The sequence below is a fragment of the Natrix helvetica genome (assembly GCF_964273705.1).
Source record: "Natrix helvetica genome assembly, chromosome: 1".
NCBI lineage: Eukaryota > Metazoa > Chordata > Lepidosauria > Squamata > Natricidae > Natrix > Natrix helvetica.
In genome coordinates this window covers 222691915-222706634 of record NC_138548.1, presented here as the reverse complement: position 1 = coordinate 222706634, position 14720 = coordinate 222691915, and the positions used below count along the sequence as shown (strand labels likewise).

The 14720-nt window shown below is 45.5% G+C and overlaps 1 protein-coding gene across 2 annotated transcripts in view; it reads right to left on the bottom strand.

The window, feature by feature from the left end:
* The window catches only part of ASIC1 (acid sensing ion channel subunit 1), a gene marked incomplete at its 5' end in the record, with an annotated part of 251877 nt that overhangs the window by 14361 nt on the left and 222796 nt on the right, over positions 1 to 14720 (bottom strand). For both annotated transcript variants that reach the window (XM_081938117.1, XM_081938116.1), the window contains one exon: positions 2000 to 2150. In XM_081938117.1, the coding sequence (XP_081794243.1) occupies positions 2000 to 2150 (151 nt within the window). The remainder of the gene's footprint in view (positions 1 to 1999; positions 2151 to 14720) is intronic.

Genomic DNA, 14720 nt, shown 5'->3' with positions numbered 1-14720 from the left:
AGAAACTTAAAACCCACCTATTCCAGCTAGCCGGCTTGGCCTAATTCCACCTATCGCACCTCAGTCCTATTTCTAAATTTTCTAAGATTGGTTTTAAGGTCTGTTTTTTAATTTTTATAAATTGTACAGGGGCTGTTTAACCTGGTTTTACTTATGTGTTTGATTGCTTATATGTTTTAAATTTATGCCTGTACACCGCCCCGAGTCCCTCCGGGGAGAGGGGGCGGTCTAGAAATTTAACAATAACAATAACAACAACAACAACAATAACAATAATAATAATAATAATAATAATAATAATAATAATAATAATAATAATAATAATAATAATAATAATAATAATAATAATAATAATAATAATAATAATAATAATAATAATTTTTACGTGCTTTCGAACTGCTAGGTTGGCAGAAGCTGGGACGAGTAACGGGAGCTCACTCCGTTATGCGGTGCTAAGGATTCAAACTGCTGAATTGCCGACTTTTCTGATTGACAAGCTCAGCATCTTAGCCACTGAGCCACTACAATTTTTAAGTGCCAGCTCACAGCCTGAAGTTTCCTCTAGATTTAACCCTTTGTTTTATTTATTTTTCCTGAGCAGCTGGGCACGCTTTCAAGCAAAACATTGGCCTACATTCCCCCTCGTCTGTTTTCGTTGTCTAAGGAAGCCCAGAGGCCTTCTAATAAATAAAGATGGTTTAGAAATTGAGGTTTCCCTTTACAAGCATGCCAGCTTTCCATAAATTTCTTTAAACCAAAGGATGTGTTAAAATATTAAAATCAAGCAGAAAGGGGAGGCTGGTAAATACCAAAAGAGATTTTTTTTTTGGCAGCAAAACATGTTACAGTGAACTGCACAATGACAGTCACCAAAATCCAAAATGGTGACGGCCTAGTGGTGGCGAAGGAACCGGTTTGAGGGCGTGGCAGGCCTGGGTTGCTGCCGGATTTGCAACCCAGGCCTGAATTCTATAAAAGATTGGCCGAAGGATGAGGCAGGACGCGTCTGAGGCAACTTAACAGCTTTTATTAACAGGCAACAGCTAAACTATATATAGATGGAGTTCAGCACCTTTCCCTGCTTGACAGCTATTTATATGGAGCTGTTAAGCAGGATAGCCAATAGGAATGACCGGAGCAACCCACGCTCAGCCAAGCCGCGTCTTAGCCAATCAGGTTGTTGCCAGCTGCCCAGTCGTATGTCGAGGAGGATAGAACAAATTCCACTACCGGTTCCGCCAAACCGGGCCGAACCAGGAGCAATCCACCTCTGATCCAGGGACACTAATAGCATTTTTGTTAAAACCAGGCACAGCCCATGCAGCTCTCTTTCTCTCCCCTTCTCCCTAGAAATGGAAAGCCAGCTAGGAATGCAAACATGCTTTCCACGTAGCCTCTTGATGACCTTTGATTAGGGACTCTGGCTTCACCCCCCCGCCCCCCCGCTGCAGTTTGAAGAAAACATTTCTCCCTTAACAGAACAAAATGCTATTTCTGGATGAGAGGCAGCTACCTGGTTGGCATTGCTAAGCTGGTTGCTATGGTGAATAGGACAGGAGCGAAGAGGGGGAGGCTGAGTAAGGAAATAGGATGTGGAAAGGCAAGATGAAGGTCTCAGGAGGTTGTGCAAGTCTACTTAAATGATTGAATGGAGGGAGTCTTGGAGGAGGGGAGGGGGTTTGGGCAAATTGAGGCTGCCTAAGGATGGGCAGTGCAGAACAGTGGTGGGTTCCTACTGGTTCTGACCGGTTCGGCCATACCGGTAGTGGTTTGGCAGCCTGGGTCGCTGCAACCGGCCATCTTTTTTTCCGGTTTTGCAGATCAATTTTTATTGTACTGCGCATGCGAATGAAGCACCCTTGCGCAGCCTGCCCACAAGCGAACCAGCAGTAGTGGCTGCCGGAACCCACCCCTGGTGCAGACTCTACACGAAGGATTCTGCCACGAGGGGAAATGAGGAACTGATGCAGGGATAGGGAAGGAGGAAAAGCACTTTTACCTGTCTCTCCCCAGACCGGAAGGTATTCATCCTGTTGAATGTCCAGCATGATCTCCAAGCCATTGCCGGTGCCCCCTTTCATGGTGATGAGGGGTGGCTTGTCAGATTGGCCGGAATTGAAGGTGTAGCACTTTCCGTAGCGGGTGAAAACCTGTGGAGGAGAAAAAGTAGGGTTAGGATAGGAGCCTGACTCTTCCTCTTGGAGGCCAGTGGACTTTCCTAGCCTTGATAACCAACAGCAGGTTAGAGAAGAGGATAACCTATAGCAGTGTCACATTGTGTCTTTCAACAAGTGTAATAAGTGTACGCTTTGGGCCCGGTGGACACATCTGGAACTTGGGAACCTGATGTGGCACTCTTGCAAAATGGCTGCAGGGGCAGAGGCTTGCCCAGTTCCAACATGGTTGCCACATTGATTTGCTACAACGGGTGGGGAACCATGGCCCTTGTATGACATACATACATACATACATACATACATACATACATTGAATTGTCTTTTTAAAACAAATTGATATATTCTGTTTGGTTTTTAGATATTTTTATCATAATATGCATTTATTGGTTTTACACTTGAATTTTCCTTTGTAGGGAAAGTTAGAAACATAATCAATTTAATATTTTGTTTATCCTTACGAACCTCTTTCAGATTTACCTTCTTTTCAAATTTGCCTTTATTCCCTCTTCCCCCCTCTCCCAAGAAAACATGGTCTCTGTAGGTATGCCTGGAAATAAAAATGGCTCTTTCCTTTGCAGTTGCTGGCTCCCCTTTAAAAATATTATTCTTTTTAAAATACCAATTCAGCTGAAGGAAGGAGAAAAGGAAGATATGTCTTTAAAAAAAAAGTTTTAAATCCCCCCCCCCCCATAACCACTCTTACACCATTAATCTTACAGTGTGTCATCTGGGTACAGTCTTTGTGTCATCATATTTAACAGTTACATCATTTTAATCTATTTTTATCTTGCCTTTACATTTACATTTCAATTGCCTTTTAATTCAACTCCTCCCCTATAATTCTACGTTCTTTTCCAAATTATTCAATTTTCTCTTTCTCTCTATATATATTCATTTTCTATCCAGTGATAAAAAGATCCCCATCTCTTATAATACACTGATTCTTCCTTTTCTTTAATTGCCAACGTTAATCTGTTCATTTCTCCCTCTCCCTCTGAGGGAATTTTTTTTCCATTTTCCAATTTTGTGCAAATACAATTCTAGCTGCAGTTATTACATGAATAATTAAATATACATTTTTTTTAACTATATTTCTCTTTGGGTAAAATACCCAAAACAGTTCCGGCTTTAAATCAATATGCTGTTGTATCATCCTTGCCAAACAGATGTCTCAGGTCTCATTGGCAACCTGGATACCATCTTAGGAACTCACCTCCCTCCCTTTCCCAGTTCCAACTACTTTGGAGCCAGTGAGTTCCACTATGAATAATAACCAGTGGGAAACAGTTGAGAACCAAAGACACTGCTTTGTGAAAAATTATATCCCTTTGCTTGTTAGGCATAAGGAATGTGCTGGATTGGAGGTTAAAAAGTGCCATGCATAGAAGGAGCAGGCAGGATTCATTTGCTTCACGACTCAGGAAGCTAACTATCTCTGATGAATTCTCTTAAGACCAGTGGTGGCCTTACATCCTTCAGTATGAACAACAACAGTAACAACAGCAAATCACAGTGAAAGTGAACAAATGCAAGTTCTGCTGAGCATATTCACTGGTTGCATCTTCCATTAAAGGGCAGTCTGCCCTGCTGGCATTTACACTCGCCTGCTGCTGGGTAATTCATCCTTTACAGGTGGCCAAATAAAAGTCCCTGCCAAGCAATTCATATAACCAATAGCCAAAGGAATAACATTTGGCAACTGCTACTTGAGGAAAGCTTAAAATATTTGTAGACACATCTGGGTAGTCTTCTTTCTGCCTTGCTGGCAGGTTTGAGCCAAATTCTTGAAAGTATAAAATTCAGAGACAGACTGGGATAAACCATTCTGCATAAAGCCACAAAGAAAATTTTCGGGTGCGTTTCAAGGTGTTGGTTACTATCTTCAAAGCGCTCCATGGCACGGGACCTAGTTACCTGCGGGATCGCATCTCACCTCATACATCCCTGCGACCAATCCGCTCTCACAGGGAGGGACTCCTCCGGGTGCCGTCCACTAAGCAGTGTCAACAGGCAGCGCCCAGGAGTAGAGCCTTCTCTGTGATGGGCCCAACCCTCTGGAATGACCTCCCCCCCGACATCAGAACTACCACCGACCTCCGCTCCTTCCGACAGAAGCTTAAGACCCACCTGTTCCAATTAGCTGGCTTAACTGATTTATAGTCCCATTTTAACCTCCTGGCAAACATCTTATTGGGTAGTTTTTAAGGGTAATTTTAAAGTTTATTTGTATTTTAATTTAAATATTGTACAGTCCACATCCTACCTCCTCCGTTTACCTATTTCTATATTTAAGTATATTTATATTTTGTATTCATACTGTTTTAATATGACTGTACACCGCCCCGAGTCCTGTTTAGGAAAGGGTGCGGTTTATAAATTAAAGATTATTATTATTATTATTATTATTATTATTATTATTATTATTATTATTATTATTATTATTATTATTATTATTATTAAATATGCAAGGTTTCTTTTCTGCCCACTTTCCCAATACCGCCATACATGCAGAGCCTGTCTATTTATCTGTATATGTCATAATTTGACTTTTCCTTCTGCCGAGTTCTATAAAGTACTTATATTAAGTACTGTATGTCTCCATAGGAAGCCTGCTTGGGGTAATGCTTAAGGCAGGCAGGCTGAAAGCAAGGGGTCTGGGAGTTTTTTGTGCCTTTGGCACAAAGCCAGCTGGGTGACCTTGGGCCAATCCCTTTCTCTCAGCCCTAGCAAGTTGGCAATACCAAACCACTCTGATATCTTTGCCAAGAAAACTTGTCAAGCAGGTTCTAAGAATCAGGCACGACTGAACAGAAGGGGAAAAAAAGTCTGATTGAAAAAAATAAAGGAAGAGGGAATGCGTCTAAGTATCCTTCCAATTTTGGGACTTTGTTCTCACATTTGATATGTGCAGTCCTTGTCTTGAAATTGGTAAGAACTTGGTAACTACATGTGATAGATAAATAATTCAACTAACTCAATCCTCTTTTTAAAATATTTTTCAGGTTTCTACTCTGCAGAATTAGCCAGTACTTTAAATCTACTGAGGTTTTAGGAAATAGTGAGCTGTGCTATGTATGCGATTGCACTTGATTTTAGAATCCCACCATTTCCTTGTCGCTGGTATTAACCATTAAGGTTCCCATCTTGTTGTTGAGTCAAGGATAGAAAGCAAGTATTGATAGTGACTTAAGATTTCTGCAAAGACAAAAATGATTCAGGTAATTGATAGAAGAGAATATTTGTAACCAGCCAGGGTTGAACTGTGGGTCCTTGCTGCTCTCTGAGCTTGGTTGGTTTCTTGCGGACGTTTCACTACCAAACTAGATAACAACATCAGTGCTAGTCTGGCAATGAAACATCTGCAAGAAAACAAGCAAACTCAGGAAGCACCAAGGAAACCCCCCCCCCCCCCACAATTTATACTCATTCTTATTAATGAACATTTAGATAGCCACAATTTTGGTAGTAGGATCTTTCTCTACACAAATGCTAATCTTTGGGTTTCAGTGACGTGCGGTGAGGTTTATGGCTGGTGAGGCTGGTGACATCATCAGCGCGAGCCGCGGTCCCCTTCATGTTGACTCAGGAAGGCGGGAAATGGGACCACGTGTTCAGGAGGTTGAAGCTGCCTCAGCCTCCTGCACACGTGGTCCCATTCCCCTCCTTCCTGAGTCAACATGAAGGGGACTGCAGCTCACTGCTCCGCGGTCCCGTGGCTCGCACTCCGCAGTCCCCTTCATGTTGATCAGGAAGTCGGGGAATGGGACCACGTGTGCAGGAGGCTGAAGCTGCCTCAGCCTCCTGCACACGTGGTCCCATTCCCCACCTTCCTGAGTCAACATGAAGGGGACCGCGGAGCACGCTCCACGGGACCACGGCTCACGCTCCGCGGTCCCCTTCATGTTGACTCAGGAAGGCGGGGAATGGGACCACGTGTGCAGGAGGGAGGCTGAGGCTAGAGGAGACTCCTGCACATGTGGTCCCATTCCCGGACCACGTGTGCAGAAGGCTCCTCAGCACCTTTTCCCTTTTCCCTTTTTTTTTTATTTTCATGATGAGAGCGGTGAGGCTCTGCCTCCCCTGACCGCACGTCCCTGCTGGGTTTCAGGCAGTTGTGAAATTCATTTTTTTTTTTACTACTGGTTCTGTGGGCATGGCTAGGTGGGCGTGGCGGGGGAAGGATGCTGCAAAATCCCCATTCCCTCCCCTCTCCTGGGGGAAGGATATTGCAAAATTTCTATTTCCACCCCACTCTGGGGCCAGCCAGAGGTGGTATTTGCTGGTTCTCCAAACTACTCAAAATTTCCACTACCAGTTCTCCAGAACCTGTAAGAATCTCCTGAATTTCACCCCTGGTTTCAGCCAAACAAAATCTAATATTCTCCCATCCCCTCGAAGACCCCATCCTCTGCACAGGTCACCCAGTATGCATTCTTGATTTGTTAATCCCAAATTAGCACATAGCATGCAAAGCAATAATTAAGACCATGCCGTATTTTCAGTTATTTAAGAAAACATGTACTTGTACATTGGAAATCTAAACTATGGCATAATTATGAATGATGCATGAATTATAGCAAATATTTAAATTAATCATTTAATTATTAATGCTTATTGAATTAACTGCTAGCTAGCGACTGCTGCATTTTTGGTATGCATTCTGCTATTATTTTTTCGTTTGTTATGCTTTTGGGATAACCAGTATGGGGAAAAAAAAAAGATTTTCCTTCTTAAGAAGGCTCAATTAAAATTTCTGTAAAGGTGAATGCAATGAAAAAGAAGATATCCCAGCCAGACACCATCTCAAGGAGAGGTTTGCCTTGACTCTTATACATGTCATGTTATGTATTTAGGATTACAGCATCAATGAAAAAGTAGCTTACAGTATTTCAAAAGGATTAGTTGCATTTCCTTCAGCTATCATACTTGCTGACAAATGGGAAGTTGGCAAAAGGTGTTACAGTTCTGTGTAATTTTGGGGGAGGGGTCATAATTTTAACTCGAGGAATAAACTTTGGCTTGTCCTTCTCCTACTGCTATAAAAGATTGTGACTTGGGAGTAGGTAGATAGTATGATCTCAGAAGCTCCTTGGGCAGGAAGGATCTGTATATCATAGCAAAGAGCAAATGGAGAAATGTTGGGGTGAGTGGGGGACTGTTAGACCAAGGGGTGTCAAACTCAAGGCCCACGGGCCGGATCCAGCCCACAGGGTGCTTAGATCTGGCCTGCGGGCCCGCCCTGGAAACAACGAGGACTGACCCACAGGTCCTCCGACACTGAAACGGAGTTTGGGAGGGCCACACATGGCCCTTCTGTGTTCCATTTTTGGCCGCGACAACCTCCTGCAGCCCCCTGACAGTGAAAACGGAGCTCGGGAGGGCTGTGTGCGGTCCTCCGGAGCTTCACTGGCAGAGGGCTGCAGGAGGCCATCATGGCCAAAATAGGAGCCTCAATGAGTGATGTCAAGCTGCCTACACCCCTCTGCCCCCCCCCCCCGAGGACAAACACAACCTTGATGCGGCTCTCAATAAAATTGAGTTTGACACCCCTGAACTATGAGGTCTGAGATGATCTGTGGTTTGGAGAAAGAAAGCTTTTTTTTCTCACCTTTCTTTTGTTTGCGCTTCTGTCATTTTCTTCGCTTAGGTTGCTGAGTCAGCTTACCCCTGTGGTTACCATTGTGCTTTCCTTTCTCTTGATTTGAGCCTTTGTTTTCATCCTCTTTATTCACTGAAGCTGTTGATTTGCCCAATTTAGTCTCTTGATGGAGTCCAAGATTTGTTTTATTCATTTGAGGAAAGTCTTTTTCAGTTTTTCTCTCTGGGAGGGCCAATGGCCTCCTGCTATAAAGGTTTGAGAGTAGGGTCAGAATCAACAGTTTGGAGTGACCGGAGGAAGAAAACTCCACAAGAAATCATTATCTGTTTCAGTGGTGGGTTCCGGATCCCATTGCAACCAGTATGGTGCAATGGGGCTCAGCGTCCCTCACATGCACATGCGCAGCACGCGTGCACAGCACGCAGATGCGTCCTTACCTCCACGACGCCTCCGCAACACTCCAGCTGCTCGGCAGAGCGTCGCACAGGCACTGTACGCTCCGTGCGCAGAAGAGCTCAAACAAGGTAAGGAACTCGGATGGGCAGGCAGGCCCTCCAGAGCACCGTACCGGAACAGTACCCGGTGTTCCTGGCAGGCACTGGTACGCCCGTACCAGGGCATACCGCCTGCAACCTACCACTGATTTGTTTCCTGGGGAGAAGAAACAAGATGGTGTACAAGAGGGAACTTGAGAAAGGAATTAAGAAACATGGCAGTGGCATCTGGAGACTAAACTGGAAGACTAACGATATGAAAATGTTCTAAGAAACTGTGAAGGGCATAGCATATTTGTTTGCCTGCCTGACATTTGCCTGAACTACAACTAGGACAAGTTAAAATAACTCTGTCGGAAAGAACAGACAAGAAGATTCAGGGCAGCCTATATAGATGATGAAGAGGATAAAAGATTTTTAGATGGCAGGCAGAACAGGAGAACATCAAAGCTAATGTCATTTTCTACGCTGAAAGAAAAGAACACGAACGGGGAAGAATAAAATATATTTAGACCACAGTTCAACTTCAAAAACACAATCTACATAAATACACCAAAAATGCATTTTTAAACCAGAGAGCAAAAATACTCAAGACACAATATTTAATAATTCAAGGGACTCATGTTTTCAATTGGCAAATTATGGACGGGGAATGATATGCATTTCTTTAATCTGTGGCCGACTGTACCACAATCACAAGATTCAGGCCTGCTAAAAGTACTTGGGTGTGAACTGGTGGCAAGTCTCATCAAGTTCTCCTTCCCTTGTGGTCATCTGGTTTTGCTTTGGAACAAGCCACAACTAACTATGTTCCATATCTTGGGGAGCTATGGTTTGTTTTAATCATAGCTATGTTTAGGCTTTCTAGTCTACTGTGTAACTATAATCTTTCTCTTCACTGTCAATCAATCTCCCCCACAGAACGCCAGAGATGGGAGTGTGAACATCTGCAGCAGGAAACTACCATATTTGGCTAGGTTTCATGAACAATTTGAACAATAACATTCCTGGTGTATGAAGTCTACATCAGGAAACCTACTATAAATTCACCGGTCAATCTTATCTCTACGCTACAATCCCTTTCTCTTTGTTGCTCCATTAAATTGTCGTACGCTTCCTTAGTCGAAGGTTCGCTATATTCAACTCTATGAATTTTTATTCATTTTGCCCATTGCATTCTGCTTCTAAATTTCAGGATTAAATTTAGAAAGGAATTGGAATCCCGGTTAGAACTAGAGAAAATAACAACACTGAACTGTATAGAAGGATAGCCAAAGTAGACAGTATATAGCTAAAGTGGTAAAGGCCAAAATGCTGTCCAAAATATTAATATATGAGTTCCAAATGCCTGGAACTTAAAAAGACATGCTGACCCACAATTGATCAGCCACTGGCTGCATGTTTCATGACTTTTGTTCACAAGTCAAAGAAATACACGTTGAAATTCCAAAGGTACCCATTTTTATACACATTCCAATTTCATTGAGAGCAGAATGGAACTGCAGAAACAAAAAGGACTAAAACACATACACCTCTGACTCTTTCCACTGGATCCATCAAAATGAGAGGAGAAAACATGGCTCAAAGAAGAAGCAAAATTAATATTTCATGTACTCCTTTGAGTTTCAGATACCACTTCTCTTTCTTGCTCTATCGTCAAGGGAGCAGGCTAAATTCTTTTTCCTTTTTCCTCTAAGTTAACCCAATTGTTAGCCAAGTGCAATACAAGTACAATCTTCTTCTTTTTTAAGTCCCACTCAGAACACCATCCTGAGAATAAAAAGCTGATTTTCTGTCATTCTGAAACAGCAAACACACAACTGGAAATCAACTGAACATACGGTAGTTAAAAAAAAACATTCCCAAACTTTTTGCCTTTGAAATGAGCCCAATTCCTAGTGGCTACGTGAATATAACTAAGCATTTTGTTTTGACAATAGTACAGTGTGGAAGTGGTTGGCCATTTGCCTTTTTAAAGGATCTGGTTGTGATTTCCCAGCCTTGTTATTCACTGAGAGCTTGCATTCTAAACTATTGGCTGAACCTGCTTAATTGATTAGTCTAGATAAGCAATAGCAATAGCACTTAGACTTATATACTGCTTCACAATGCTCAACAGCGCTCTCTAAGCGGTTTACAGAGTCAGCCTATTGCCCCCAACAATCTGAGTCCTCATTTTACCCACCTCGGAAGGATGGAAGGCTGAGTCAATCTTTACCCTGGTGAGATTCGAACTGCCAAATTGCAGGCAGCTGGCAGTCAGCAGAAGTAGCCTGCAGTACTGCATTCTAACCACTGCACCACCGCAGCTCATGAGGTCAATGAGAGGCTGCCATCTGCCCAGACTTTCTCTAAAACTAGTGAAAATGTAAACAAGCTGTCCCTATCCATTACATGCATGACCCCACAACCTTGCATCATGCCAGACCACTGCAGCCCTTGCCTCCTCCCCCCAAATTAAAAATGCGCCCCCCCCCCCCCGATTGATTGCCATATGCCAATACTTCAGCAGTCTGCTGAAATAGTAACTTTGCAATTGCAGGACCCAACAGTTGTCTGTTGTCCTCGCCAATAGTCCCCCCTTTCCCCAATCCTGACTTACAGTGGTGAAGTTGTGGGGGCCACAGCGCTCACCCTGAAAGTGGCAGGAGAGCAGCATTTCCTCGAGCTGGTGGCCCAGCCGGTCCAGCCAACGCTGTGTGGATTGCTCCTGTGGTGGCAAGGGGGGCAGATAATGGGAGAAGTCCAGCAGGTTTCCCAACCAGAGCCACTGGGGGTCCCACAGCAGGGTCTGCACAGCAGGCGCGGGCTGCAAGTTTTTGTTGAGCAGACCAAGCCAGTAGCCCCCGAGATGGAGATCCGCTCGACTCATACGACGTAGCAGCACCAGGTTGTTGTTGCAGAGGGTGACAGCGGGGAAGGTCAGGTTGGGGGAGTAGAGGATATGCAGCTTGGTGTGAACAGGCCAAGAAAGCAGATAATGGACGCGGTTGGATGACCAGGTCAAGAGCAAGGCCATGGAAGCCAGGATAGCCATCAGCCAAAAGGCACGGTGTGGGCAGGACAGGTGCACTGAGAAGACCTGGTGAAGTCCATGGAACTTGATTTGCTTCAGGGAAAAGCGAGGTGGGTCTACAACACAGCCACTCCTGCTGCTTTCCATATTAGCAATCGGAGAGACGGAGAAGCCAGCCCGGGTTGAAGGATGTATCTCTTTAACAAGCTGTATTCTCCTCATCATCTGAGCTCAAACGCTGCTGCTTCTGTATCTCTCTATCTCAGTGGCTTTGGCTGGTACTGCAAAGAGGTGGGGATGCTGTGAGAGCTGGCTGAAGGATCAGTAGCCTCTCCTAGTTACAAAGAGACTTTGTGTGTCGAGTAGCTCACGCACCCAAAGAGCCACCTAGAGCATGCCAGAGCCAAGACAGGCAGGAGGAAAGCAGGCAATAAAAGGAGACACGGGGAGGAAGGCGGGGAAGGAAAGGGGAGTGGAAGAAAGAGAGAGAAAGAAGAGAAATGGGGGTGTACGGAGATGATTCAGAGGCATCGGCTTGGTTAAGAGAAGGAAGACTTAGCTGAACAATAGAGGAAAGCACAGAAATGAAAGCGGTGTTGGCTGAAAGAAAGAGGAGGGAGAAAGACAGAAAAATAGCACATAGGGGAAAATGGCATGTAGTTATTTAGAAAGAAATGGTGCCTGACAGGCAGCAAAGCAAACTCAAGTGAAGTTCGGCTCGTATCCAGTCAGTTCGGTTGATTGAAAGCATATGTTAAACCACCAACAATTGTCCTTTTCCCAGCATCTATGAGCTCTATCTATTTGATTCTCTCTCTTGTGGTTGCCTTGCACTAGCCACCCTCTTTATAGGGTTCTTTGGATGAGATTTCCTGAAAAGGGGTGCAAATATTTTATTTGGATTTGCTTTTTTTTTTCTGAGCAAGCACATAGCCCTATGCCTCTTTTGTCTTAAAATGTGTAGATGAGGGAGGAGGAGGAGGAGGAGGTGACTGGCTGTTTACAGTCCCTAGCATGGGAATAACGAATAACATAAAACTGCACAAGGTAAGATTAGTTTTAGACAAGTAGTTCTTGGCACCTGGGCAAATGGAGTTAGGCGTCTTTACCTCCAGGAATTAAAATTTGTAGTATGTTTTGAGCATGATGCAAGTAAGTACATACTTGGGCTCCTTAGGACATATAAAGGGATGCGGTAGCTCAGTGGCTAAGACACTGAGCTTTTTGATCAGAAAGCTTGGAAGTTCGGCGGTTCGAATCCCTAGCGCTGCATAACGGAGCGAGCTCCCGTTACTTGTCCCAGCTTCTGCCAGCCTAGCAGTTTGAAAGCATGTAAAAATGGAAAAATAGGAACCGCCTTTGGTGGGAAGGTAACAGTACTCCATGTGCCTTTGGCGTTTAGTCATGCCGGCCACATGACCACAGAGATGTCTTCGGACAGTGCTGTCTCTTTGGCTTTGAAACGGAGACGGGCACCGCTCCCTAGAGTCGGGAATGTTATATTCCTTTCCTCCCCGACATACGACCGGGGATTCCCTCTGTTGACAGCTAGCAACAGCCATGCCGCGCCTTAGCCAATCAGGCGCGGCTTGGCTGAAGGCGGGCTGTTCTGCTTCCCTGATTGGTTTCTCTGCCTGACAGCTCTTCGTATAAATAGCTGTCAGGCAGAGGAACGAGCGATTCTCTCCTGTATTACAAGTTGCTGTTATATTCAATAAAATTGTGTTGGACGTTCCTCAGCGTCTCAAGCCTCATCTTTCCCCACTCTTCTTCACTGGCGACGAAGGTGGGATCTCCCTGAGGCGTTCTGGGCGTGTCCGACGCCGCCCTGCGTATCTTAGCGACTACGCATGCTCCGCTGTCACGCATGCGTCCTCGCTAGGGGGGAAGGAGTGTTATATTCCTTTCCTCCCCGACATACGACCGGGGATTCCCTCTGTTGACAGCTAGCAACAGCCATGCCGCGCCTTAGCCAATCAGGCGCGGCTTGGCTGAAGGCGGGCTGTTCTGCTTCCCTGATTGGTTTCTCTGCCTGACAGCTCTTCGTATAAATAGCTGTCAGGCAGAGGAACGAGCGATTCTCTCCTGTATTACAAGTTGCTGTTATATTCAATAAAATTGTGTTGGACGTTCCTCAGCGTCTCAAGCCTCATCTTTCCCCACTCTTCTTCAGGGAATGACTAGCACGTATGTGTGAGGGGAACCTTTACCTTTAGGACATATACCAAATATATCAGCAGTTGAAGCAAATGGAGGAAAGTTTCAATACAAATACTGCTTATATTAATGCTGTCATCTCCCAGGAAGATGAATGCTTGCAATATTTCTTATTTGGACATCCCTGAAAGTTTACTGGTAGAGACAAATGGGTGTTGGAAACAGTCTGAATAAGGGCAAGTACACATCTTCCAGCATCCTGCAAGAGTCTGAATAAGCTATTCACTGAAATTCAAAGCAAGACCAGGGGACAAAGTCTCCCACCCTAAAGAGCAGAGAGAAACAACAAAGCATGAAGGAAACAAAGGGCCGTGCACCAGTGACGTGCAGTCAGGGGAGGCAGGGGAGGCGGAGCCACTCTCGTCATGAAAATAAAAAAGAATTACTCCAGGAAGCCGTGAAAGTGGCTGGGAGAGGCGCGCGGCTTGGTTTAGCCTCCCTGGACATCTCAGCAGCAGCCCCAAGTGTGCCGATCTCGCCATTTTTTACATCGGGCGAGCCCAGGATCCTTGCAAGGGGAATGGGACCACGTGTGCAGGAGGCTCCTCAGCTCCAGCCTCAATCAGCGCAGCCGCGGTCCCCTTCATCTTGCCTCAGGAAGGAGGGGAATGGGACCACGTGTGCAGGGGAAGGGGATCGCGGCTCTGCTAATCTGAGGCTGTGCGCTGAGGAGCCACCTGCACACGTGGTCCCATTCCCCTTGCAAGGATCCCGGGCTCGCCCAATGCAAAAAATGCCTAGGTACCATGTTTCCCCGAAAATACAACCTGTCCCGCGCTCACTGACCTAGCGTTATCCCGAAAGCACCAAGTTACAGGAGCCAGGGGTGGGGGGAGCGCTCACGTTGCTTGCCGCCTTCAGTATACCGCTAGGTTGGGGAGTGGCGTTCTGTCCGGCCAGAGGGGAGAGTTGCCGGGCGGCTGCTCTCTTGTGAACTGGCTCCCGAAGAGCCGGGCAGAGCCTCAGGGGCGAAGCAGCCATGAGGTAACTATGCTCACGAGCAGCCGCCCGGAAAATCCCCTCTCTAGCCGGGAAAAGCGCCATTCACTGACCTGAGCAGCCGCCCGGCAAATCCCCTCTCCAGCCGGGAAAAGCACCATTCACCAAGCCCTTGCGCAGCTCTCCCAGGCCACCGCCGCTGGCTGCTGCTGCCCGCCGCCACCGCCCGCCGCCCTGCTCCGCTCTGCGCATAACTTCCAAACTCCAAAACTTCCAGC